This window comes from Oncorhynchus kisutch, linkage group LG1 (assembly GCF_002021735.2).
Source record: "Oncorhynchus kisutch isolate 150728-3 linkage group LG1, Okis_V2, whole genome shotgun sequence".
NCBI classification, from domain to species: Eukaryota; Metazoa; Chordata; class Actinopteri; order Salmoniformes; family Salmonidae; genus Oncorhynchus; species Oncorhynchus kisutch.
Window position 1 is genome coordinate 66,747,920 of NC_034174.2, and position 26,652 is coordinate 66,774,571.

At 43.5% G+C, this 26,652-nt stretch overlaps 4 protein-coding genes across 7 annotated transcripts in view; 2 read left to right on the forward strand and 2 right to left on the reverse strand.

Moving 5' to 3' along the window:
- The window catches only part of LOC109888844 (EVI5-like protein), a 38,857-nt gene extending 36,057 nt beyond the window's left edge, over positions 1-2,800 (reverse strand). For 2 of the 3 annotated variants that reach the window (XM_020480026.2, XM_020480013.2), the window contains exon 1: positions 2,375-2,798. The gene's annotated coding sequence lies outside the window, so the exon portion shown is untranslated. Of the gene's footprint in view, positions 1-2,374 lie in introns of all 3 variants that reach the window. The other variant, XM_031830789.1, reaches the window with a different exon arrangement.
- A 1,254-nt stretch (positions 2,801-4,054) lies between these two features.
- LOC116376223 (uncharacterized) lies at positions 4,055-5,396 on the reverse strand. Its single transcript, XM_031835728.1, has 3 exons — positions 5,287-5,396; positions 4,140-5,125; positions 4,055-4,084 (listed from the first exon to the last, which is right to left on the reverse strand). The coding sequence occupies exons 2-3, from the start codon at positions 5,037-5,039 to the stop codon at positions 4,055-4,057; spliced, it is 930 nt and encodes a 309-aa protein (XP_031691588.1). The 5' UTR covers positions 5,040-5,125; positions 5,287-5,396.
- A 4,552-nt stretch (positions 5,397-9,948) lies between these two features.
- LOC109888820 (ATP-dependent RNA helicase DDX39A) lies at positions 9,949-16,275 on the forward strand. 2 transcript variants are annotated; one of them, XM_020479999.2, is made up of 9 exons: positions 9,949-10,052; positions 11,063-11,271; positions 11,994-12,121; positions 12,416-12,692; positions 13,007-13,125; positions 14,000-14,131; positions 14,445-14,554; positions 15,317-15,609; positions 16,047-16,275. In XM_020479999.2, exons 2-9 carry the CDS (start codon positions 11,064-11,066, stop codon positions 16,061-16,063), a joined length of 1,284 nt encoding a protein of 427 aa, XP_020335588.2. In that variant the 5' UTR covers positions 9,949-10,052; position 11,063; the 3' UTR covers positions 16,064-16,275. The 2 variants fall into 2 exon arrangements, 1 of the variants encoding a protein (XP_020335588.2); XR_004210868.1 differs by lacking the exon at positions 16,047-16,275 and having other exon boundaries at positions 9,950-10,052; positions 14,445-14,963; positions 15,108-15,609.
- Positions 16,276-20,359: 4,084 nt separating this feature from the next.
- Positions 20,360-26,226, forward strand: LOC109888833 (CCN family member 1). Its single transcript, XM_020480004.2, has 5 exons — positions 20,360-20,624; positions 21,623-21,836; positions 22,789-23,160; positions 23,440-23,618; positions 24,544-26,226. Exons 1-5 carry the CDS (start codon positions 20,574-20,576, stop codon positions 24,847-24,849), a joined length of 1,122 nt encoding a protein of 373 aa, XP_020335593.1. The 5' UTR covers positions 20,360-20,573; the 3' UTR covers positions 24,850-26,226.
- The last annotated feature ends 426 nt before the right edge of the window (positions 26,227-26,652 follow it).

Below are 26,652 nucleotides of genomic sequence, written 5' to 3' on the forward strand. Positions count from 1 at the left end.
AGTTGACCAGGGCAGCTCTAGCAGGGCAGACATTTGACAAACAGACTTGTTGGAAAGGTGGCATCCTATGATAGTGCCACGTTGAAAGTCACTGAACTTGACAGTAAGGCCATTCTACTGCCAATGTTTGTCTATGGAGATTGCATGACTGTGTGCTCAATTTTATACATCTGTCAGCTGAAATGTTTGAATCCACTAATTTGAAGAGGTGTCCACATACTTTTGTATATATAGTGTATCTGAGTGACTCAAACATTATAACAAAATCAATGGGGGGCCCCATGCCAAGACATTTGGAGAATTTTAGGGGAAACACTGCCATGTTGTTTTCTATTATCACCCCTCTAGTATGTGAGGTCTCTGAAACAATACAGTTATACTGATCTGTAGCATCCTGTATCTGGGCAAATAATGGTTTGCTTTGTGAGTAACTTTAACTAGTTACCATTCTATTACCGCTTTATTCCGTGCTGTAATGTAGTGCTACCAAAATGACAGGAACAACACACTACAAGGGAGCTTGTAGTAGCTGCAGTAGGGCAGGATACTGGAGTTTTAGGCTTGGTATGTCAGGTCATGGAGTTGCTCCCAGTATCTCAGCGTCAGCAGCACAGCAGGATAATGGAGTGGAGCCTTTAGCACAGGGCAGGCCTCTGCTGATCGCTACAACCAACCAACCACAGTGAGAGAGTCCGTGTGACGAACAGATAGAACCTGTCAGAGATGCAGAGACAGACAGAGAGACCCTCACAGAGATGCAGAGACAGAAAGAGAGACCCTCACAGAGATGCAGAGACAGACATACAGAACCTGACAGCGATCCAGAGAGACACAGAGATCAGGACAGGTAGATGGTATCCCTCCCTCCTACTTCCACGGCCCTTATTGTGGCATTCAGCAGGTTGTACAGCAGAGGCACGCCACAGCCAAGCCAGTGTAAAACACAAAGACTGTTCATCTGGCAACACCACAAAGGCCGATTAGCTTACCATACATTCACTGTTCACCTCAGCATGGATTGCCATAGCAACAGCAAGTAGCAGGGATGATGAGAAAGAAGTGAGGTTTAGACAGCCGTGTGTGAATGCCAACTGTCACTTTTACTGAGCTGTAATGTTCAAATGTCCCATCCGTGTGTGTGTGTGTGTGTGTGTGTGTGTGGTAAACGGGTATAGCATTTCTTTTCAAAACAAGGTCATGAGGATGTGTGAAGATCAGATAATTGTTTTCTTGAAAGCCTGTGTGTTTCACTCTCTGTATGGTGAGTGCATTTCCTAGATAAGGCTAAAAGCAATGACTTGATTTCTCACTCAACACACCCTGTGCTGGTGAAATCTACCCAGCGCTTTCACTTGGTGGTGCATGTCTCTAGTCTGTTCTATTCCACCGTTTATAATATTAACCATAATTGGTCTGAAATGTAAGGTCATTTATTCCTTGAATACTAAGTCCCCAAAAGAGACTGAATTCAGTCGCCTGGGGCAGAATACTTCACTTATTTATTGTCAGCCATAATAGCCCTTCCATAATAAAATGTTAGCCACAATCCATACTTTGAGATCTTCTGCTCTCATAATATTTTGGAGTAAAGCCAACCCAAGGCACATCCATTTCTGACTACAATATTCTAACGGCTGTAGCATGCCTTCACTAGCAAAAAGAATACATCTGAAGGACAAATAACCTGCGTTGTATAGAATACAAAGAACTGGCTGAGAGGATGTAATTCCGTGGGTTTATGCCTGTTTCTGTTTGTGTGATGGCACTTAGCCCGGATTTCAGGCCAATATGCTGATGCATATGGCTGCTACCTGTACAACAGGCTCTCGCGCTGCAGATGATGCTTCAGCATCTATCACCAATTCAAATGGCAGTTCAAGCCTATGTCTTGCAGTGCAATGTGACAAGAAGAAGGCCATTCAAAACGTTGCAACGATTGTAAAACGATGTATGAAATTGAGGCCGCGCAGGGGAAGAGGCTACAATGTGTCCTCTTATTTCTATGCGTAAAACAATAGCCTACAGAAAAATAACGGGGATGTAGCCTATTTCGGCTAATTTCTTTTTCGCTTGCCTTCCCTTTCCATTTGAGGGGCCTATTCGCTTTCCGGAAATATGCTAATGAAGACCACTGTATTAATTCGACAAGAGAGAAATGGAGCAGTAATCAGCCCCGCTGTCGCCGAGTAACCTCTGATGAAGATTAAGGCTTCCTCAATGTAAAAATACACAGGGTCTAAGTGCTTTGTTTAGGAGCATAAACGTAAACTTCGCTCGATCCATCTACATGCATAACAAATATGTATGTGACACATGCAATTATAACAAGAACAACAGTAAATAATACATTTATAAATAAAACAGTAATGCCTACCTGAATGTTCCCATAATCGAAGCGGCTCTTGCTCGTAGCTGCTATGTCATGCCAACACACGGACACCACGAAACTAGCACAGAACAAAACCTTCACAATGTCGACTTCCCCGCCGTATGAAAATTACAGTACGAAATGCTACGCCGAAGCCATCGCTCGTGCTGCTGTTTTATTAGAAAATGCGAACTCGCACAGCTGTCCGTCTGTCGGCGCTTCCTCAAGAAGACGTATAACTAGCTACAGGCTACAACTACTAGACAGGGAGCTGTCCACCCTGTCCTCCCCAACTGTGTAATAATACAAATAAGGCAGACATTAAAAAATATAGCTTTAAACAGCAGCGTCAATCATTAATAGAAATCATAAACAGAATGGAGTGCTTCAGCGTTTCTACACCTTTTGCCATGAGGTGGTACACACACCAATCAGATTACAACACAGACATGATTGGCATGTCTAAAGCCAATGAATTGGCTTAATTAAGGTATCCTTTGTAGTGACACCGCAATTATCCACTCGTGTCTATTCTTTATTCTGCGGGGAGGCGGGGCTTGCATCGGCATACAGTGGTGTGCTTACTGTATGGTATTGAGTATAGTGTATTAGAGATTTATTCCCTCTCAAGAAAGATAAAATTAGGGAATTATTCTAATGTAACTCTTATTATGTAAATTGCAATTAGGTTAGGGCATTTAGCCTATACCTATATAGCGACAGGTAGCCTAAAATATCTGTCGTTCTGCCCCTGAACAAGGCAGTCAACCCAATGTTCCTAGGTCGTCATTGAAAATAAGAATTTGTTCTAAACTAACTTGCCTAGTTAAATAAAGGTAAAAATAATGACTGACAAAGTGAACCTACTCATAACAATGATACTGTAGACAGTACACAGCAAATTGACCTTACGAATCTATAGCATGCAGGTGGGTCTGTAAAAAAAAAGTAAAGAAGATCAAAATAGCTGAAAGTTGTGTTTATTAAATTAAATGGGGGGGGTAATAAAATGAGTTGTGAATAGGGGGGGTTGTCTCCCTCTTCTGGTGGCACTGATGTTTTTTTAGAAAGTGGGTTGGGGGAGGTGGTATCAGGGTTTCCCAAATTCGTCTCTGTACAGTTACTTTTTGCATCTTTTTTTGCAGGGGAAGCAAAATAGTCTTGCCAGGGCAGCTGTGATCCGCGGGAAGAGAGCCTGTTTTTTCTTCGGCTCATCTGCAGCCACAGTACCTGAACAGGTGACATAGAACAGGGCATGAAATCAGGGTCGTGTTCATTCAGGCACACAGTAGCAAAATGTTTTGAAACAGAAAACAAAAACAATAATTTGTTATTGGCAAGTTCAAGAAAGTTCCTCCCTGTTTTAGTCTGTTCTCTTCCATTTAGTGGCTAATGAATAAGAATCTGATAACATCCTCATAGTCTCCCGTCCTTCCATTACAATAGTGTGCTGAAGACAGACGCACATGTTGACTGACAGAAATGAGGACTTACTATCATTGCCAAGAGGAGACACCTTGTTCTTCTTCTGGTCCTTATTATTTCTTCGGCTCTTCTTTCCTGACTTCCTCACTTCTTCCTTCATAGCCTCTTCCTTCTCCTTCGTAGAGAGAGAAACAGATTTGAGTTGATGCCTCACAATCAAACAGCCCAAATAACTAAACGATCTACAGGTTCTTGTCTGTCTCACATGTGTGGAGGTGATGTCCTCGAGGTCTGTGAAGAGGGCACAGCTGTTGGGCTCGGAGCTCTCAGAAATGTAGCTAATTACCTGGGACTTGGCAGAGATGGCTGAGCTTACAATGGTCTTCTCCAAACCAGTGCTGTCATCAGCCATCTCCTCTAGGTCCTCTTCAATGTATTCCCTCCGGGCCAGGAGCTCCTCGGTGAGGGTGACGTCACTCCTTGAGGAGGTTGAGGAGTGTGACCTCCCACTAGCACGGCTCCTCCTGGCTCCAAAATGGCCGCTGGAACTCCAGTCCTCGGAATAGTCATCTATGACTTGTGTGATGGTGTCCGCCATGCACCTGATGGCTGCCTCACCACCAGAGCGCGCGGCACGCAGTTGAGCCCGGTTGGAGTCCGAACGCAGGGACAATCTTTTAGCTGCAGTCTTCACGATGGCCTTCACCGCATCCTCCCCAATAAATTGGATGCTCTCCTCCAGGCCAAAGAGGACAGAGATGTCAGCATACTTCAGGGCATGCTGGACCTCCAGAAAGAGATCCTTCATCAGCCTGAAGGGGTCATTGGCCCTCCTTGTCTGGGGGGACTCTGAGGCCTCCAGTCGGCACATGATGCCATGGAGGATAAACTTCAGGGTCTGGGGGCTCATGACGGTGGCCCAGGGAGTGCTGCAACTGAGGGTGTCCTCCTCGATAAGGACCTTGCCTGGTAGGAGGGAGGGAATCTTCTCAAGAGCCTTGGTGGGCATCAAGGAGCTGTCATTCACATCGGACACCTCAGCTTCTCCCACCTCTTCTTCCAGGGTCTGGGAAGGAGCTGCCAGTGCTGCATGGGTGGTCGTCACAGAGTTGTCCTTCAAGGAGGAGCTGGGCACTACCTCTTCTTCATCCAGGCAGGGTCTGGGCAGAAAAACGTCCAGAGTCTGGGCAGGAGCTGCCCATGCTGCCTGGGTTGAGGTGGAGGGTTTAGGGTATGAGACAGTCATGGCACTCACAAGCACCTCCTCTTCGTCCTTGGGTGAAGAGGGACACGGAGAGTCAGGGAACCTTTCCCTGGCACCGGAATCCAATCCTAAGAAAATACACTCATATTCTGAAATGGTTCAAAGCCACATTCATGTATAACACTATGCAGTATCTAGCACATTTACTATAATGGTAATACACGGGTTATTACACAGGTTATTACATTGTTATTACTGGTCATATGGGTAAAACAGGTTATAAGTGTACCTTTCTGGATGATGAGCCTGGCCTTGCAATCATCATTGCAGGTACTGTTCAGGATGTCTCCCACCCTGGTGGTCAGGACCTGGCAAACGGCCCCTGGTCAAATCAACATTTATTTAATACAGGGAACTCATTCCATGGGGGGGCCGAGTGTCTGCGGGTCTTAGTTTTTTCCTTTCAATTAAGACCTAGACAACCAGGTGAGAGGAGTTTCTAACTAATTAGTGACCTTAATTCATCAATCAAGGGTGGAGTGAAAACCTGCAGAAACCCGGCCTTCTATAGAATGAGTTTGACATTTGATTCAAAGTAATACTTCACACATAAAATGTCTCCAAACACTGTATAGAAAAATAAGAAAAAAAGAGGAGAGAAAATGAAAATACCATTACTGACAATAAGAGAAAAGAAAGAAGGGGAATGTGTGTGTGCAAAAGATGGTAAAAAACAACATAATAACTAACCTAGTGCCTCCTTGTTGTCATCGGAGAGGGAGAGGGAGCTGGAGGACTGGAGGGTCAGGAAGCTGCCCTTCTCCAACAGAGCGGCCCACCTCCCACGGGACTCTGTCCCTTCCTCCTTCCCATGCCCACTTGACCAGGTGGAGTCGCTGTCCCAGAATTCCTCCTTGCTGGATGTGGGGGTGTTCCCCCAGCCCTCCCTATACATCCAGTTAAAGTTGTCATTCCACATAATGTCTCTACCTGGTGGGGTGGTCGGCAGACCCAAGAAGTTCTCCAGCAGATTCTTAATGGCCCGTTGGATGAACATGTACAGCACGTCTGTGAAGAATTCATTGGAGAGCCTACGGTTGGCAGCCAGGTCTTTCAGGATGGGCTCGGACCTGCTCTGGCGGGCCATTGGCCTCCTGCCCATACCGGTGTCCAGAAGCATCTGATACACCTTGCAGATGAGCTCCTTCCCAAAGTAGTGGACCTTCCCCCTGAAGATCATGTTGACCAGCTTCCATGAGGACAGGATCTGACCCAGGGGCTCCACTGCCGGGGTTGACTTCATGTCCATGATGTCATTCAGTGAAACATCATCCTCACTGCTGAACTCCTGGTGGAGTTCCCGGTCAGTGTCAGAGTGCGCCAGATGAACAATAACATCAAAGATGTTATTGGCTGTGAATCCTGCCTCTCTGTGGCCGGGGGTGGGAGTGGTGGTCTGGCTACTCCTTCTGCCGCCATGCCCAGACCGGGGAATGCTGGGAGTGCTGGCAGTCTGGGTCTCGTCCATCTCCCCAGCAGGGCTGCTGGTCTCCCCAACTTCCCCTGGCCTCTCCCCAAACAGGGCAAAGACGGGGAGGGACCCCTCGCTAAGGACTTTATGGACGTCAATTCCCTTGGTACTCCTCACTGACCCCAATTCTCCCAAATCTGGCATGTTGGATCTGCTCGATCCCTGTGACGACCCAGGCCGACTCCCATTCTGGCTGTTGTTGCCTCTTCCAGACCTCATGTGGTGGATCCGTCTGGCGGCCTCCTGGGCACTCTCACAGGCATCCCTGAACAGCTCTGAGAAGATGCTGGAGAGCTTCTCTTCTGTCAGAGTAATACCTGGATGGGTGTTCTCCAGGTCATCCTCACCAGAAGAGAAGAGGTCCTCCTGGGCCCTTTTCAGGATGTTACTCACAGACAGATCTGTTATGCCCTGAAGCTCCTTGTCGGTCTCAGAAGGGGGAGTGGGCGGCTGCCCGCCCAGGAGCCTTCCCTTCGGCTCAGAACTCCGCTGGTGGAACTTTTCAGAGACGATCTGGAGCACACCTGACCCCCAGCGGGACGAGTCTGACGACTCTGGTCTGGAGGTCCTGTGCAGAGCCATCACTGGGAGAAACACCTCACTGGAGACACACACCACCCACTCGATGATTTCGTCCAGGTCGCCTATTGTCACGTTCTTAGAAAGAGAAACAGAAAACAACAATCTGACAGCTAGTAGTTTTTATGTTACAAGATAGTTGTTTCCAATGATCACTCCACCCTTGAAAGCAGAAAAAATGCGGGACTTACCATTTGTTTGAGGAACTTCCTGATAAGCTTTCTCTGACTGGAAAACAAACAAACACCAGGAATCATTGGCAACTTAAACTAGTGTTTACATAGATTATATTTTTTCTGCACATATAGAGGTTCACAGCAGGACTCACGGGTGAGACTTCAGGAAGTTTGTTAGAGAGAACGCCTCAGGTGAAATTGGACAGGAGGCATCATCGCTCTTAGCCTCGGACGTGACATCACTCTTTGGGGTCAGGAGGTCATCAACAGATGGAGAGGAGATCATTATCTCCCCATCATTAGGTGTCAGGGGACCTGGGGTTTCTGAAACAGAAGACAATCAGAATTACCACCGAACAAGCTAGTGACCACAGTAAAGATTCTATTGAAGTTGTATAATCAGAAATAAACACTGTGTCACCAATACCCACCTGTTGTCTCCATTTTAGTAACTTTAGTGCCCTTCTTGATAGCTGGCAGGACACCTACAGAAAGAGGAGAGTCGTAGATAATAGTGGATCCTTCCACCATATATCCTTTTAGAATTGCATCAAAAAATCCAAGATTTTTGGAAGTGGAGATCAATACTCACTGTAACTGGTTGTTCGAGATAGAAGCGTTTGAGGCAGTGCCAACATACCAACTACTTGGCGGCTTACGTATATCACCCCTGACTTAGCCTCCCTAGACTTTTTAGCCTTGATAACCTCTCTGGCCTTCTTTTCTGCCTTTGCTATATTGGCCTCTCGGCTGGGCCTGGGGCCTTGTGGGGGCTTCGGCACAAGGTTCTGAGACATATAACAACAGTGGGGAAATCATATCACCATAGAAACCACCTATTTCACCATAGGCATGGTGGTACTAAGTGACATGTCACATAAGGGTTAACCTTAGAATTAGAATCAGAATTAAAATCAGAATTCCAATACTATTAGTTCTAACTAGTAGGTGGTCCATGTGTCTTAATGGTGTTATTATCTTGTTGTAAACTGGTTTTTAACCATATTACTAGATTACAACCAACTGGTCTCTGTTACAACCAGACGTTTTGCATCAGAACTAAAAGCTGTTTCTTACATTTAGAGGGCTGTCCTTGGGGCAGTCTCCCAGGGCTGGCAGCCTTACTCCATCATGGCCAGCGGAAATGACGTCTGTCTGGAGCACCTGCTCTCCAGCGCTAGCTTGGAGGGTCCCAGCCTGGGGTACAGGATCATAAGGAAATACATTTAACTTAAGCCCTCCATTACTATTCCCACTTTTCCAATTATAAATCATGGCAATCTGTTTTTACAACATATAGGCTATACTACCAAGAAGATAGCCCCATTACATATCAAGAGAGAAAGCCCCAGAATTAACAAAAACATTTTTTTAATCACTTATGAGACTTACTTTTTGAAGAATTATTCTCAACCGTTTATGATTTCTATCCATTGTGCTTTCAGGCACCCTTCAGATTGGACCTGACATTTTTTATAAACAAATACATTTTAAAATACATTTCAATTTTATTTATTTTTACAAAATCTTGGCCCGTTTTGCTGTACTCACAGAATGTCATCTTTGTCCACTCAAAGGGATTTATTTGAACATGAGGATGACTCTCCTTTGTAAATCATCAACTCAACTGAGCCAGAAGTAGGCAGGCACTGAACCTTCTCTTGAGTGCGTTTACGTCATAGGCTCATATATTACGTCATGCCATTGTACACGATTACGTCAACTACAATAACACAGAGCGACCACTCTGGGAAATGAATGCATCGTTTCTGATCACATACGAAATCTCTATAAAGTTTACAATGTAACCCAATTCACTTTGGTTCAGTGAGGTTTAATCGTATTTTATGGATAAATGTTGCCCTCTGTTGGACATAACTGAAATAGTCAGGAATTAAAGTCGCGCCATCATTAGTCTGCTACACACTCCCACTGTTGGACTTTTAACAGCTACGGTTAAAATAACATCTATTTAGTGTCAATAATATGAACCAAACAAATGATTATGGTCAAATAAATCTAATCATTGATGGGTTTGGTGAGGGAAGACAGATGTGGTAAGCTGATATGATCAGGGCAGGCCCACATATTGCCAATTATGAATACATGTTTTATTAAGCCAACTGCCTATTTGTCCAAGATACTCATTACAGTCATGTCACACTTCTATCATAATTTATACAAACTGGATGAATGCAGGCTGTTGGTTTGTAAATGTTGTAAATAAAAATGTATATATGGTGTATATTATTATTAATATTAATATTGTTTCATTCGCTTATCTTTTTGACCTGCACTGTTGAAGTTCAGATCTTAAGAATTTCACTGTACCCTGCAATTACATCTGCGATGCTATGTATGTGACTAATAAATTAATCTAATCGATTAGAATCTAAATTCAGAAATCATTTCTTGGTGAGGAAACCTAGTCATACGTAGATATAATTTACAGAAATCAGAAATGTTTACATTATTGCTGAATAAGGCTATCACAGTGTACTTGTTTCATACCAGTGTTGTCAAACAAGAAATGATGCCCACAATTAGCTGGTGAAATCCCGCCTTATTTGCTGTTGTTTTCAAGATCGACATTTGAATAGGCCAATCATGGTTCGTTTTCAGACCGGTTTGGGGAGATTGCCTTTAAAATTGACCAATAGTGTCCACGAATACACGAGCACAGTACTTCCGGATGAAAGTACTTGAGGACTGCCCATGTGAACCTAGCTAGCAGTGATAGTCGAAGCCGTTTTGAGTTACCACCGAGAAGTAAGTGTATTTTAATTGCATAAGAAATGTGCTGTATTGAGTACATTTCAATATCACATGTATTGTAAAATGGAGACATCTATTTCTCTTTCCATAACGCTCATAAATAGCAATGTTCGACTATATTTATTGTTAATCTTTGCTAAAACCTTGTGCGATCTGGCTAACTAACACATTTAGCATTGCGGTCAAGCTAATGTTAGTACTAGCACGGCCATGTCAGTTAGCAGTTAACTTCTGCTAGCAGTGTGTCGCAGGTCGGTTCCGAGAATTACATTTTAGGAGAAGTTAGGCCCTAGAAATGTCTTGCTTGTTATTATTTTGAGTCAACGTTGTTTCAGAATCTCCACCCTGCATTTGGAACCTATTATTGTCCTTTTTATAACACTTTTCTGTCAAAGTTTGAATGAGTGGAGGCGGCTGCCATTGTTTGAGGCTTGACTTCCTGTTCAACTTAATTGAATATGGCAACTGGTTAACTACTGTAAACTGAGTTACTGGGTGGTCGCTGGTCCAATCCTTGTTATTAGGTCAATTGTAATGATTGTGTCAAATGTAAACTTTGGTGGTGTGAATGCGGCCTGCTACTAGCATTATTAGCAGCTAGCCTAGCCGTTAGCTAGCTAATGCTGTGTAGGAATAGACGTCAGACCAGCGTTTCCCAAACTCGGTCCTAGGGTCCCCAAGGGTTGCACGTTTTGGTTCTTGCGCTAGCACTATACAGCTGATTCGAATAATGAACTCCCCAAGCTTTGGTTATTTGAGTCAGATGTGTATTGCTAGGGGGAAAAAAACGTGCACCCCTTGGAGTCCCCAGGACCGAGTACGGGAAACTCTGTGCTAGACTGTGATGTTTCACTAGGATTGAATTCAGGAAGTGAAGTTACATTAAATTATTACGAGTCTTGTAACTAAGGTTAGAAGGTGAATAATTTTACATAACGTATTGAATTGACAAACGAGTCTCCAGTCTTTCCTAGCTTCAACTAACGCAAGTACCCCTTCTCTAGAATGGCAGAGAATGACGTTGACAACGAGCTCTTGGACTATGAAGAGGATGAGGAGCCTCAGGTTGCCCCGGAGACCACCACACCTGCAGGCAAGAAGGAGGTAAAGGGCTCTTATGTCTCCATCCACAGCTCTGGTTTCCGAGACTTCCTGCTCAAACCAGAGCTGCTCCGCGCCATTGTCGACTGTGGCTTTGAACATCCCTCTGAAGGTGAGTCTCACAGGCACTGCCCACCTTCAACCAAGGACTGTCTTTTACTTTGTCCATTCTGCCTGTCTCAAATAGCACCCTATTCCTGACATAGTGTACTACTTTTGAGCAGGACCTATAGGACTTTGTTCAAAAGTAGTGCTCTATATTTGGGCCCTGGTTGAAAGTAATTCACTGAGTTATACATGTATTCCCCTTCAAAGATCACATCATACTTAAACTGATCATCTCTGTATACCTGTAGCAAGACTCACTGGTTGACGCTTATTTATAAAACCCTCTTAGGCCTCACTCCACCCTATCTGAGATCTACTGCAGCCCTCATCCTCCACATACAACATGTGTTCTGCCAGTCACATTCTGTTAAATGTCCCCAAAGGTCACACATCCCTAGCTTTCTTCAGCAACAAACACTCAAACTAGACAGTTTTATCTCAATCTCTTCATTCAAAGACTCAATCAGGGACACTTACTGACAGTTGTAGCTGCTTTGTGTGAAGTATTGTTGTCTCTACCTTTCTGTTTGTGCTGTTGTCTGTGCCCAATGTTTGTACCATGTTTTGTGCTGCTACCATGCTGTGTTGCTGCCTTTCTATGTTGTCTTAGGTCTCTCAATGTAGTTTTGTGTCACCGCCTTTTCGTTGGCCATCATTGTAAAGAAGAATTTGTTCTTAACTGACTTGCCTAGTAAAATAAAAAATACTTGTGTTTCTGTCTTTCAGTCCAACACGAGTGCATCCCACAGGCCATCCTGGGCATGGACATCCTGTGCCAGGCCAAGTCTGGTATGGGCAAGACTGCTGTGTTTGTACTGGCCACCCTGCAGCAGATTGAACCTGTGGACGGGCAGGTGAGTGTTTGAATAGTGAAATTCATCTTTACACTGTGGACCAGGCCATTGAATTGCGGTCGCATTGAAGCCTAGTCTCCTGGACTAAAAATCGCAAATGCTTATTTATGATGCCAGCCTACCTCGGTCAAACCCTGTGCCACCCCATTGGTCTGAATTTGTTCTGTTTTTAATCTCACTGTTTTACACTGCTTTTCTATCCTATTTGATAATCTTGTGTTTGTTTTGTTTTTCTGATGTTCAGAGAGCTCTGTATTAAACATCCTCCCCTTCCTACTTCTCTCTGTCTACCAGGTGTCTGTGCTGGTGATGTGCCACACACGAGAGCTGGCCTTCCAGATCAGCAAAGAGTATGAACGCTTCTCCAAGTACATGCCCACCGTCAAGGCAGCTGTGTTCTTCGGGGGCCTGTCCATCAAGAAGGACGAGGACGTGCTGAAGAAGAACTGCCCCCACATCGTGGTGGGTACGCCCGGCCGCATCCTGGCCCTCATCCGCAACAAGACCCTGAACCTGAAGAACGTGAAGCACTTTGTCCTGGATGAGTGTGACAAGATGCTGGAGCAGCTGGGTGAGTAGGACAGGGGGGATGATGCCAGATGTGTGAGAATGTGCGTGATGGGAGTAAGTTGAAACTTTAAAGATGAACAGTCAATTGAAAACGTGTTCAATGTACCTACTAGCATACCACTTAGAATGCACTTGTAATACACTTTCATACTAAGTAGTAGTGGATCTTAGAACAGATTGTGATAGATGGTGTGACTGAAGTAAGGATTTTGCCATATAGTAAAGTGTATTTAAATTTGATTTTATCTAGTCTGATTTCAGACTGAGTGGGCTGACTTTTTTTGTGACATTATTTTCCTATTGTCTCTCCCTCAGACATGAGGCGTGATGTTCAGGACATCTTCAGGCTCACACCCCACGAGAAGCAGTGCATGATGTTCAGTGCCACCCTAAGCAAAGAGATTCGCCCTGTCTGCCGCAAGTTCATGCAGGATGTAAGTTGGAAGGGGTTCTTGTAACCACAAGTTATGTACATGTTCTGAAACTTAAAGTAGCAGTTTTACACACACACAGATTGGTTAATCTCCCTAAATTGCAATTTTAAAGAGGCATTCGGCAGTAGAAACATGAAGCATCTTCCTCGCCCTGTTTCGGTAAAAAGCTGAGGGATTCGTCTGGTGAAATTTAACCACTCAAAAGGACTGACCATCAATGATGTCAAAATGATAATTCGGATCATGTTTTGAGGCTATTTTTTACGTTTACTTTGTTTACAAATATTGGAGTGAAACAAGCTTATATTTTGGGTTCTGATGTGGTATAAAAGTTGAACTAAGCTCATGAGACATTTGTTATATTATTTTAATTTAAATGTCTAAATATTGATATAGAAACTGCTGATTGTCCCCTTTTTTTTTATTTTTATAGTAAAGTGATTTTTGCATATGGTTTAATAGTGATGTAAAAAGTTCAATTCGAGACCCTTTAAGTTTGCCTGCTCGTGACTGTCTGTCTCACAAGTGGCCATATCGGTGGGGCAGAGTGACTCTTAACCATGATCTGGGGCTCTACCCCTGCTTCTGGACATTTTCGGGAGGAACAGTCCTTGCATTAAAGCTATAAGTTCCATCCAGCTCTAGTACTAATTGATGTTAACAATCACATTTCTAGTTCTTCATTCACCAACACAGAATGTGGTTTACTCAGGTATTCACTTGATGTAGCTAGGTTTATAGAACTGGACCAAAGAGTGACACTTTCCCCATGCTAGTGTGTCCTAGTGAATCTAACAAAATGTTTTGTAATGAAAGTCTAGGTAGTCCCTCACTGTGTTCTGTTTGGTGCTTAATGAATATCTCCGTCCTCTAGCCCATGGAGGTGTTTGTTGACGATGAGACCAAGCTGACGCTGCACGGTCTGCAGCAGTACTACTGTAAGCTGAAGGATAGCGAGAAGAACCGAAAGCTCTTCGACCTGCTCGATGTGCTTGAGTTCAACCAGGTACGGACAAAATAAATATTTTCAGATTTTTATGCTAAAACGTCATTATTATTTTTTTAATCTTAGTGGGTTGAATGTATTTTGTCCATGGATTTAAAAGTCGTGTTTTAAATGCAATTGTACTTATTCAAGTGAACTCTGTCTATGCACTGACAAAGTTTCTGCCTGTGAGTTTTATGCCCTATGTTTTTCGTCTTTGGAGTGTACATCTGTTTGACCAGGGTAAAGCCAGGGTGCCACATCAGATGCAGCTTGGGTTTGTGCCCCATGTTTGTCTTTGGTGTCTCACTGCCATTTTCTCCCCTGTCTGAAGGTGGTGATCTTTGTGAAGTCTGTGCAGCGCTGTGTGGCTCTGTCTCAGCTGCTGGTGGAGCAGAACTTCCCTGCAATTGCCATCCATAGGGGCATGGCCCAGGAGGAAAGGTGGGTTCTGATGGAGAGGGAAAAACTGGGATTGGGTTTTGGCTCTCATTGGGAAATTCTCATTTGGACAAGACTGTCCTCGCCGACTCCGCCCTCTCTTATCCGTAAACCGATAAGTGGTTGAGGAGTGTCAATTCGTTAGTAGGTAAACGGTGTCCTCGCCTCCTCCTTCCGAGGAAGCACAACTGTCCTTCCCTGAAGAGTTTTGACATCTACTCCTCTCCTTTTGAATCAGCTGCTTACTCTGATGAGAAGCATGCACATATTTAAAACGATAAGTAGCACAAAATGTCTAGCTAAATGTATTTTTACTACTTTGCACATTTTAATTTGTTTCCACCCCTGTAAATGTCATTTTCATGAGCACATTTTCTCCTCTCAGTTACTTGACTTTTTTTTTTCAACGGAGGTTTTTTTTTTTTACCTTTATTTAACTAGGCAAGTCAGTTAAGAACAAATTCTTATTTTCAATGACGGCCTAGGAACAGTGGGTTAACTGCCTGTTCAGGGGCAGAACGACAGATTTGTACCTTGTCAGCTCGGGGGTTTGAAGGTGGAGAGGAGTTGAGCAATCAAATTGAGGATCTCATTTACATGCACATTTTGTATAATGGTCATGTAGCAGAAGCTGTTATCCAGAGGGCCTGAACAATAACCTTCTCTCAGATTACATGTTTGTGGGTCACAGTTTCAGTGTACCCACAGGAGTGAAGCAGGAAGTATAATGCTTGTTCTACTTATTTTAAATCTGTGGATTCCTAGGCTTTCCCGGTACCAGCAGTTCAAGGACTTCCAGAGGCGGATCCTGGTGGCCACCAACCTGTTTGGCCGAGGGATGGACATTGAGCGCGTCAACATAGTCTTCAACTACGACATGCCTGAGGACTCCGACACCTACCTGCACAGAGTGGCCCGTGCTGGCAGGTTCGGGACGAAAGGTCTGGCTGTGACCTTTGTGTCTGACGAGACCGACGCCAAGACCCTGAACGATGTGCAGGACCGCTTCGAGGTCAACGTGGCAGAGCTCCCAGAAGAGATTGACATCTCCACCTACAGTAAGCTATATTCAACCAACTAGTCTAGCACTCCTTTGGATTTCATGTGCTACTGCAGTGCTTTTTCATGTTTTGTCTTAACTGTCACCCTATTCCCTATGTACGGCACTACTTTTGATCAGAGCCACCTAGGCTCTGGTCAGAAGTAGTGCACTGAATAGGATGCCATTTCAGATAACCATGTTTTCACTTCTCATTTATTCCTCTGGGTTTTGGAATTTCCTTCATTATTACTGTTTGCAAATGCCAGTGCTGCTTGCAATTGTCGCTGACAATTTAGAGCATTTGATTATTACCTAGTCATTCCAAGTATGTGTTCTGTGTAGTTATGCTATTTTATTTTGAGGTTATTTTTTTGGTTCCCAGCATCTGCCAGTCATTTTGTGGGTACATTGCTTGATGCTATAATCTAACATCTCCCTCTTTTCTTGTTTCAGTTGAACAGTCCAGATGAAAATCACCCCCTGACCAGTGAAGACGTGTGCATGCGTGTCCCTGTCTTGTTTTGGAGAGGGAGAATTAATTTTTTTTTTTTTTTTTAAGTAAGCATCACTTTTTATTTGATTTTATCCTCCCGAGGCTGCAGTTTTAATGTTCTTTTCCCTGTTAATGGTTTTCTATTATTAGGTTAATAAAATAATTGAAATTAAAACTTTTTATACAATGTTATGTCACTTGTATGGCTTCTTTTTTCCTTACTAATGCGGTTGTAAAATTCTGGCAATTTCCAGAAATTAAGACCTCCCAGTTGGGTGATTCCCTGCTTATTTCCTCCCTGGGAAAGTTAGCAGAATTTAACCATACTTACTAATTAGAGAGAAGTTGGATTTTCACATTGCAGTATATCATTGTTGAATGAAATGAGTCCGAAGACAAACTTAGATGAACACTATAGAATATCAGATTCAACTGTCAGTAAGTGGCGCTATGATCATACATTTAAACACAATTTTTTACAAATATACACTTTACAATATGTTTGTTAAAGTGTTGGTTTCATGAGCTGAAAAGAGCTCCCAGAAATATTCCATACGTGCACAAAGCCTATTTCTCATTTTGTGCACAAATTGGTTTACATCCTCCTTTGCCAAGATAATCCATCTACCTGACAGGTGTGGCATATCAATAAACTGACTAAACACAGCATTATTACACATGTGCACCTTGTGCTGGGGGACTAAAGGTGTGCTGTTTTGTCACACAATGCTGCAGATAAGTTGTAGGGAGTGTGCTTTTTGCCAGCTAATTTAATTTCCCTACAGTAAGCTACCAATGTCATTTTAGAGAATTTTGCAGTAGGTCCAACCGGCTTAACAACCGCAGAACACGTGTAACCATGCCAGACCTCCACATCCAGCTTCACCTGCAGGATCGTCTGAGACCAGCCACCTGGACAGCTGAAACTGGGGGTTTGCACGACTGAAGAATTTCTGTACAAATTGTAAGAAGCTCGGCTTCGTAACGGGCAAACGCTCAAGACTTGTCACCGGTTGAGCATGTTTGGGATGCTTTGGATCGACGTGTACAACTGCGGGTTCTTGTTCCTGCCTATATACAGCAACTTTACACATTCATTGAAGAGGAGTGGGACAACATTCCACTATCAACTGCCTGATCAACTCTCGGAAGGAGATGTGAGGCAAATGGTGGTCACACCAGATACCGACTAGTTTTCTGATCCACGCACTTCTTTTTTTTAAGTGATTTGTGACCAACAGATGCATATCTTTATTCCCAGTTATGTGAACTCTATAGATTAGGGCCTAATGAATTTATTTAAATTGGCTGATTTCCTTATGAACTGTAATTCAGTAAAATCTTTGAAATTGTTGCACGTTGTGTTTATATTTTTGTTCAATATATAACTAGGAGCAACTCTATTCCTCTTTTTCTATTTCCCTCTTTCTCCTCTGCCCTTTCTCTATTCCCTCTCCCTTTTCACATTCATGCACAAACTTGTTTTATTTTCTATTTCAGAATACGGCTACTACATTTCCTCTCAGTCTACCTATTTCAGAATGTTAATTAGATTGTAACATATTTAGCCCTCTATGTTTAAATCCTAATATTTAGGCAAATGTGTATTTTAAGTTATCTTAAATGTAAAGGTTATAATATATGCTGGGTAAGACCAGGCCATAGTGCTGTGTTTTTGCGTTTTGGGTGAAGTTGCCTCGACGCTGATCTTGGGTCAGTTTTGAACTTTCCCCATAATGGCTACGGTTAGGATTTGGGGAGTTGAAACTGATTCTAGGTCTAGGGAAATCTTCACCCCATAGCTTGTTTTCTTTGTGAAGTACTGTACTTTACGCCAGGCTGTCAGTAGCACCACATATAGGGGCGGAGCAGGAGATGTGGTGTATGCTACCTCCTCCCCTTGAAAAAACAAGCTCTGTTACCACAAAACACCTGTCCTCCCTTTCTCCACTTCTCCCCCTCTATCCCTGTACGCCTCCTTTCTTCTCCCTCTCAGGCAAGCCTTCTCACACTCTCTTCTTCTCAGCCCAGTTCTTTGTCCATCGCTTCCATTGGTCTTCCTTGTTCTCTCCATTCTGCTCTCAGCCACTCACTCATTCTCTCCTGCACTGTCTTATCTGTATCAAGTTCCATGCTTTGTGTTCACCGTGTGACTGGCCTTAGAAACACAATATCAGCTGTTTCTCTCTTCCGTTGTGTCATAAGTGCACTCTATTCCCTACATAGTGGACTACTTTTGACCAAAATCCATAGAGCTCTGGTCAAAACTACTGAACTACATAGGGAATAGGGACCAATTTTGGATACACACATAGTATTGTGCTCCTCAATCTCTAATGTACTGTATCTGTATTGTGTTCAACCTGTGTGACTAGCCTTAGAAACACAATATCAGCTATTTCTCTCTTCCGTTGTGTCATAATATGCATCCCAAATGGGGATACATAGGGAATAGGGTGCCATTTGGGACAGACAGTCTTGTCCTCCTGTGGCCTATTTATCATATGGCTTCTGACAGACCTCAACAATTGTCAAACCATGAATAACCTCCAACTTGACTTGTTCTCAAATGGGCTGGTGCCTTAGTCTTTGAAAAAGCATGTTTAAAAAAAAAAATGTCCCAGTTTGTCTCGTCCAGCTCAGTGATGTGGCAAAAACCTGTGGTCGCCGGTTAAATGGGTCTCTCAAATCCTGTACCCCTGGATTAAAATAGATGGGCCATGACTTCCGTCTCCAATGGTCACATTACCACTGGTGCGTCCCAAATGCTACCCTATTCCTTTTATAGTGCACTACTTTTTTATCTGGGCCTACAGGGCTCTGGTCAAAAGCAGTGCACTATATAGGGAATAGCTTGGGATGTAGACAGCTTTTAAGCCCTACAGCAGTGTTTCCTGAGAGGTGGGTGAGGACTAGCTAGTAAATTGTGGCTAGTTCCTTCCGGATCGCTGCTAATGCAGTCAATCAAATTCAAACATATGCAGTTGTCACAAAGTGCTTTACAGATACCCAGCCTAAAACCCCAAAGAGAAAAAGCACAGTGGCTAGGAAAAACTCCCTAGAAGGAAGGAACATAGGAAGAAACCTCTAGAGGAACCAGGTTCATTCAAAAGGCTTTCAGTGGATCACAACTCAAATATGGAACCACTGCCCCTCAAAGAGAAACAATGAAACACCTGCCAGTTCAAAGAGGCAACTCTATTTACATATGAGCTCTGTGGACTACAACGCTCTATTGAGTAGTAACTGTTGCAAAACAGCTTTGTTATCAACAGCAATGCTGCTATAGGCAGTCTATAGGAGACCAATATGACTGTCAACCGTTCATATTGTCCTCACCTGCATATTCTCCCTATCATATTTCATGCATTCTTTCATCAAATAAGGGTTGTGTGTTTGAGGTGTGTCAGGAATGGAAAGAGCACAAGGGAGGAGCTAACCACAAAGAAAGAGAACTTGATGGGAGAAATGGGAATGTAGTATTGAGTGGGAGTCTGGGAGAAGATGCACAATGGGCTCACATGGGCTTTTAGTAATAAACAGGGTTAACTGTTAACTTTACAACAATACACACCAAGGTTTATCCTCATGGCTATGTCAGAACAGACCACCTCAAGTCAAGACGGAAAGCTAGGCAGACATGGGGGTCGTTTTAAACAATCAAGACCCAGACAGTACCCGTTCTTTAGTGGAAGTAGAAGTAATGAAAACTGTGCAGTCCACAAAATGGACAAGGTTTTATTAAGCCACAAGTAGGTAGACAAGGTCTCACTTCCCTGAAATCATGTAATACCTATACTCTTAATATAACTTGAATGTTTTGCATTTCGCCTTGACTACATTTTTTGTACTGTTACACTAATATCAAAACCACCGGAATGCTTCGCCTTTCCTGAGGTGCTGTTGCTATAAGTTTTACTGTACTGTACTGCAGTGCTCACCAGCAAGCCGGGTATAGTTATCTTGGTGTTAGCAGAGCGGTGGCTACAAAGGTGGAATGTCAGTAAGCCTAAATGTGACTTAAAAGCACCGGTTACATTTTAGTCCAGCCAATAAAATAAACACGGACTACTTCTACGGATTTTTATGAATGACCGTATTCATCCCCAAGCAAGGCCCCAATCAATTTGTGGCCCTCTCCTTAACTCCACCCATTTGGAATGTCTGGCCCGCTGCCCGAATGATAATTGGCTGGACATATGGCGACGCATGGGGCGGAGTTTCTGCGTAGCTCACGAGTTGGTATAAAGTAGATCAGGATACTCTCTCTGTTGAATGATTTTTTTTTAGAGTGCTGTAACGATCTCGGGGAAGGGATGAAAATAACTGTTCTCTACACTTCAACGACTTCTGTTCATCCAACGCGACTGTAGTCTATTCTTGAAAGAGGATTTAAAAGTTCAGAACTGTCTTCAAGCAGACTAATAACGGGGTCAGAGCTTGTTTTTTGACAACTGTCTACTGTTTCTTTGGGATTTTCAATAATTATGGCAAAACTTATCATCTTTGTTTTCTTGACAATGGCAGTCACCAGTCAGGTAAGTCGTATAACCTTGGCAGCTGTCAAATTAGTATGATTTTGATCATATGCAAATCATGCAACAAAATAGCAATGGATGAGTGGATTGCTTAGACTGTTTTGTAATGAGCAGTTGGCGGTCATTTGACTGTCATACACAAGTCATTGTATTTTAGAGAGACACAAGTGAGAACTTGGTCTACCGTGTTTTTTTCTGTTAACTGAAGATATATATTTTCAAACTGCTGTCGCCTACAGACTATTTGGTAACACTTTTACAAGAGCGTGCTACTGTGTAACTGCTCGTGTAATTACAGTGTAACAATTTTTGTAATTACTCATTGTTACAATTAGTTACAATGTACTTACAGTAGTAATCCTTAACCCTAACCCAGTGTTCTAATGAGTAATTACAATGCTGGTTACACTGTGATTACAGGAAGAATCACAGTTATAAGGGCACAGTAATGTAAAATGACTTTTTTTGCAGCCTACCAGTCCTACCTTGAATTGTGTCTTTTTTTTTATAGGCATGTGTGTGCTTGTCAAATAACTTTGACTCACTGTCTGAGGGTGGGACTTTTTACATACTGTTGATTTTTTATTTTTTTACTGGAAGAAGTTGGCACGGAAGACTAATGTACTGTTACTCGATTCACGAGTTGGCAGGGGATTGGGTACAACACTTAAACAGCTGCCTAGACAGACAAGAAAATTATATGAGCAAATTAAATGGACTACTTCAAATTTAAGTTCAAGTACATACATTCATTGTAAACGGTGTTCAAAACCACTCCAAAGGGGACACAATAATCAGTTGACATCTCACAATGACTATAAAATGATCACAATAGACTCCTAGAGCATCTATATAACTAGTAGTGTTTTACCCATGAAGGCAGACCACGGCAAGAAATTACATGACAAAAATGACTTCCTTTCCTATGCTTCTTTCTATATGCCTAGGAACCTAAACCTCTCCTCTATCCTCTTCCTCTCTCCTCCCCACACCTCCAGGTGGGTGCCAGCTGCCCGGCGGTATGTGAGTGTCCAGCCATGCCCCTCTCGTGCCCCCCCGGGGTGAGTGCGGTGGCCGACGGCTGCGGGTGCTGCAAGGTGTGTGCCTCCCAGCTGAACCAGGACTGCAGCCCCACGATGCCCTGCGACCACCACAAAGGACTGGAGTGCAACTACGGCAATGACGTGACCCTGGCCCAGGGCATCTGCAGGGGTATGGTTGTGATAGGGGGATGAAGTGGGGCGTTTGGAAGTGTGTATTGTAGAAGTTTTGGGATTCAAAGTGTGTAATGAAGGTTGTAGGTGTTCAGTGTTGGAACTATGATGAGGTGTAAATAGTGTATATCTTGTCAAGTGTGATGTGTAGTAGTTAGTTGATGCTGAGTTTTTATGTGATAGCATCTTAGGGTGCATGTATGAGAAATATTACCGTAGTACTAAACCATGTGTTGAACGTCACCACAGCCCCAGGACTTAACACGTTGTATCCCAGTGGGGGAGGATATTTGGATGTTAAGTAGATTCCTTATGGAGCTCAATCTCACAGACTAAAATGGAACTAGTTCTATCTACATCAAACCAAGATTCCAATCCTTCATAGACTAAGATTGGAGGCTTCCACCGTGTCCATGACATGCAGACAATGAGACTCTTCTGGATTCTTACTCACAAGACTTCCTTTCTCTGACCTCCCTCTAGATCTACGTGTTCTCTCTGGGTTACAATCTGTGTGCCATGTTGGTGTCATTGTGTGTTTGCTAGTTGATAAGGGGAGGATTGAGTAAAGGTGGTTTCAGCTGGTGTATCTGGAGTATATGACAGATTCCTCCCGGTCATACCTGGGATTGTCAGTGGAAGTTCTTGTACTTTGACTTTAAAACACATCCTCATATTTAGACTCTCCAGAGACATGGATGGATGGTTCCCAAAATACCCCCTCGTTACATGATAGCACATTACACACTGTAGACAGTAAGCAGTTCCTTGGTCCTGCTGATGTTTTTATGTGTATATAAATCATAAATATGTTACTACCTCAAAGTGGTCTTAGTATCCATCTAAATTGCCCCTAAAGGAATTATGAAGTTGTACTGAACTGTACCGTACTGTGCTGAACTGAACTCAATTGAATTCAATGCATTCTCCTTATTTCCCTCTCTTACCAGCAAGAAAGGAGGGTCGTACGTGTGAGTATAACGGGAGGATCTACCAAAACGGTGAGAATTTCCGCGCCGGCTGTAAACACCAGTGTACCTGCATCGACGGCGTCGTGGGCTGTTCCCTGCTCTGTTCCAACCATCTGCCCCCCGCCATCCCCTCCTGCCCCTACCCCCAGCTGGTCAGGGTGCCAGGGCAGTGCTGCTTCACTGTGGACTGCCACAAGGGTACTTGGCGCCTTCCCCCCACCAAGCAACATCGCCAACCAACACAACCCAAACCTCATCCAGACCAGTACCAGCCGGATAACACACTGGGCAATGAGCTGGTGGAGAGAGGCAAGGGCTGGGAGAATGAACAAGGCTACAAGCACCTGCCTGGTGAGGAGCTGTTGCACTCTTGACATTGACCAAATGCATTGTTATTGATCATGATAGATACTTGGCTGTAGCTTATCATGTACACTGAGTGATCATCGCTAGCACTATTAGCATTTTTGGTATCGTAGTTGAGGACTATTGGTTGATAGTTACTCATGTTTGTCTGTACATCAGTCAGTCATGTATCCTGGTTTCTTCCCTCTGAGGTATATTCTCCCTGTAACCCCCTTCCTTCCTTCCCTTTGTCTCCCATGCTCCTCTTCCTCTCACCCTTTCCAGTATGGAAGAATTCGTTGGAGAAGTGTGTTGTCCAGACAACGGACTGGTCCCATTGCTCACGAAGCTGTGGGATGGGAGTGTCCTCGCGCATCACCAACGACAATGCCCAGTGTAAGCTGGATAGAGAGACGCGCCTGTGCACCATCCGGCCCTGCGGTGACGTAGCCGTCCCGCCCAAGGTAAATTCCATATTTAGACAACGCAGTGGGCAACTGTAGTGTGTCTGTGTGCCCATCAGTGTGACTGCACATATTTTCATCCATCATCATCATCATCATCATCATCATCATCCCAGGCAGTAACAATATCTCCATTATCATTTACTGATCTGATGTCACTTTGATAACAAACCCACAACCCCCTAGACTGTTTCCTCTGCGGAGCACGTCCCGGTGGGAACAGACTAGCGTTGATTTACTCACAGTGGCGGTGGCGCCCTTTTAAATATAGTCCCCTCCACCCCACCCACGGCATTCCTGCCAAGCAACTGTCCATAGCTAGGCGCCTGGGCCCTGTGCACTCAGCCAGGGAGATGGTGTGTCTATATTAATCCTCATCTGTTTCTCTGGATCAGTGCTTGCGACCCAAATGCCACACCCTATTCCCTATTTAGTGCACTACTTTTGACCAGGGCGCATAGGGCTCCTGACAGTGCCCATAAGGCTCTGGTCAAAAGTAGTGTACAATGTAGGGAATAGGGTGCCATATGGGATGCACCATAGCACATTTACCACTGAGACTAATAAGGCCTCTGTCTGGCTGAGTGCGAGATTAATGAGTTTCAGTGAGTTTGATTTAAAACTTTGTTTTGTCACTGTGTTCAGTTAATTTCCTAACTTTACTATAATTGAATAAACTTCAGTTTCGTTTTCAGTACTGACACTGTGTTAGTGATAAGTTCATGATGATTTGGTTGCATAAGCCTTCCGGACATTTAATTCAAAGATGTTTTAAAGATGTCTGCAAAAGTTTGTCATTTTATTGAAACAATACAGGTGCCCCAACAGTACAGCATGATACTTTTACTTTCCTCTGCCCTCTCGGACTATCTCCCTCTCTCTCTCTCATCCTCTCATCCCCTTCCTCCTTCTATTCCCTTTACAGAAGGGCAAGAAGTGCTCCCCGACTCCAAAAGCCTCAGAACCCATGCGTCTGTCGTATGGCGAGTGTCAGAGTGTCCGCCTCTACCGGCCCAATTACTGCGGCGTGTGTACGGATGGCCGCTGCTGCTCGCCGCGTCGCACGCGCACCGTTCCTGTGACTTTTGTGTGCCCGGATGGTGAGCGTTTCCAGAGAGACGCCATGTTCATCCAGTCGTGCAAGTGTAGCAAAGAATGCGGCCATCTCAACGAAGTGGCCTTGCCACCACAGCACTGGATGTATGGAGACACACATAAGTTCATCGACTAGCTTGATCGTGTTTGAACAGAATCCTCAAACTTGACTGAGAACATTGACAAGGGAAGGGTGACATTTAAAAAAAAAAATACCATGGGCCTTGAGGGTGTTTTTCTCTGCAGGCCTCAAATAACAGAACTGAGCTTCACAATGGGCTCTCAATGAAAGCCTGGCACTATAGTAGCAAACCCCCAAATAGTAAAGTACTTACTGTATGTTTGACTGGAGTGGTTTTGATTGACAGGTGATCCATTCACTCCTGAATGTTCCTCAGACATGGCTCTGAACTCCGGCCTACAGTCCCACCTGGCGTTTTTGTTTAGTTACGGTGTGACATAACGAGTTGCTAGGGCCTTCACAGCAACGACAGAGAAACAGATGAGAAACGGGTGACAACACAGCACTGTGTTGTAGAATAGAAACACATGAAGGAACTGTACAGGGTTATTTGCTGTATAAAGTGTTATGATGCTTTGCCTACACTAACCAGGGTCATATTCACTAGGCACCGAATGGAAGAAAAGAGTCTGACACAGGGAGTGACAAGCTGAAGTTGTTCAATAATAAATACTTGCTTTGGTTATCCGTTGCAAAACATTTTGCTAGGGTGTGCACCAAGACTACAACCCAGCTCTATGAGGGCTGGCGGGATACTGGGGCATGACCCAATGCACTGAGAACAGTGACTTTAGAAGATAAGTGACGTCAAGCCTGGATGGGCTGAAACGTCTTGACGAAGAGACTGACAAGATGGAGCATTTAGCTCAGTGCAGGGTACTCGAGTATTAACATTATTTATTCGTATTCTTGTCCAAAGAACTTGAAACTAACTCTCTGCAGTAGAGTGATGTTCAGTGTAGTTGGGATGATGAGCCGTCTAAAAACAGAGGTTTATGTGAGAGGTGGTAATGAAAGAAATGTTTCTCAAATGGCACACTATTCCCTATATAGTGCACAAAGTAGTTCTCTATGCAGGGAATGGTAATGATAGCCTGTCTCCACTGACTGCAGTACTAAAAGGAGCTCTGTCTGTAAATGAGACGTGTTCAGAAATGACTGGACCAATACCAATTCACTTCAAATGACCTCTAATCTCTTACCAGATTCAGATTAGTTTTATTAACATGAATGACAAAGCCACTTGCTAAAGCGAAGTGAGATAATGTAATCAACAATACCAGTAAACATAATGAATACATAATAATAGAGAATAATCAATGAATAACATTGGCGAATAATTTTCAATATTGTGTATATGTTTGGGATTCATTCATGTATTGTATGCTGTTCCTAAAATCCGAAAAACTATTGCTTATACATCTTTAATTATGATTTGTTACTCAAACTGTCAAATGAAATGTTTTACAATAAAACTGTTATACAATTGTACAACGTCTACTTCAAATGTATGTTTGTCATAACTGAGAATATGTAGCCAAGCTATTAATATGGCACTAGTGATTGTTGTTGACATGATACAAAGCTGACCTGCCTGCTATAGAGTTTCAGTTACATGTGATGTTTATTTGAACTTGGCTTGTATCGTTTCAAATTCTTTCATTTGGCAGTCATTTGATTAGCAAGAGGTTGATCAACTGAAAGCATTTGCAAAACACACATTTTTGGGAATGCGTTAAAGGGATAGTTCACCCAAATTACAAAATGACATATTGGTTTCCTTACCCTGTTCGCAATCTATGGGCAAGGTAAGACAGTCACTGGTTTGGTTTTGTTTACATGGTCACTGTTTCCACTATTGGCACAAATCCAATGCAAGTTAATGGTACTGATATAAGCATTTTTCATGCTTCATGT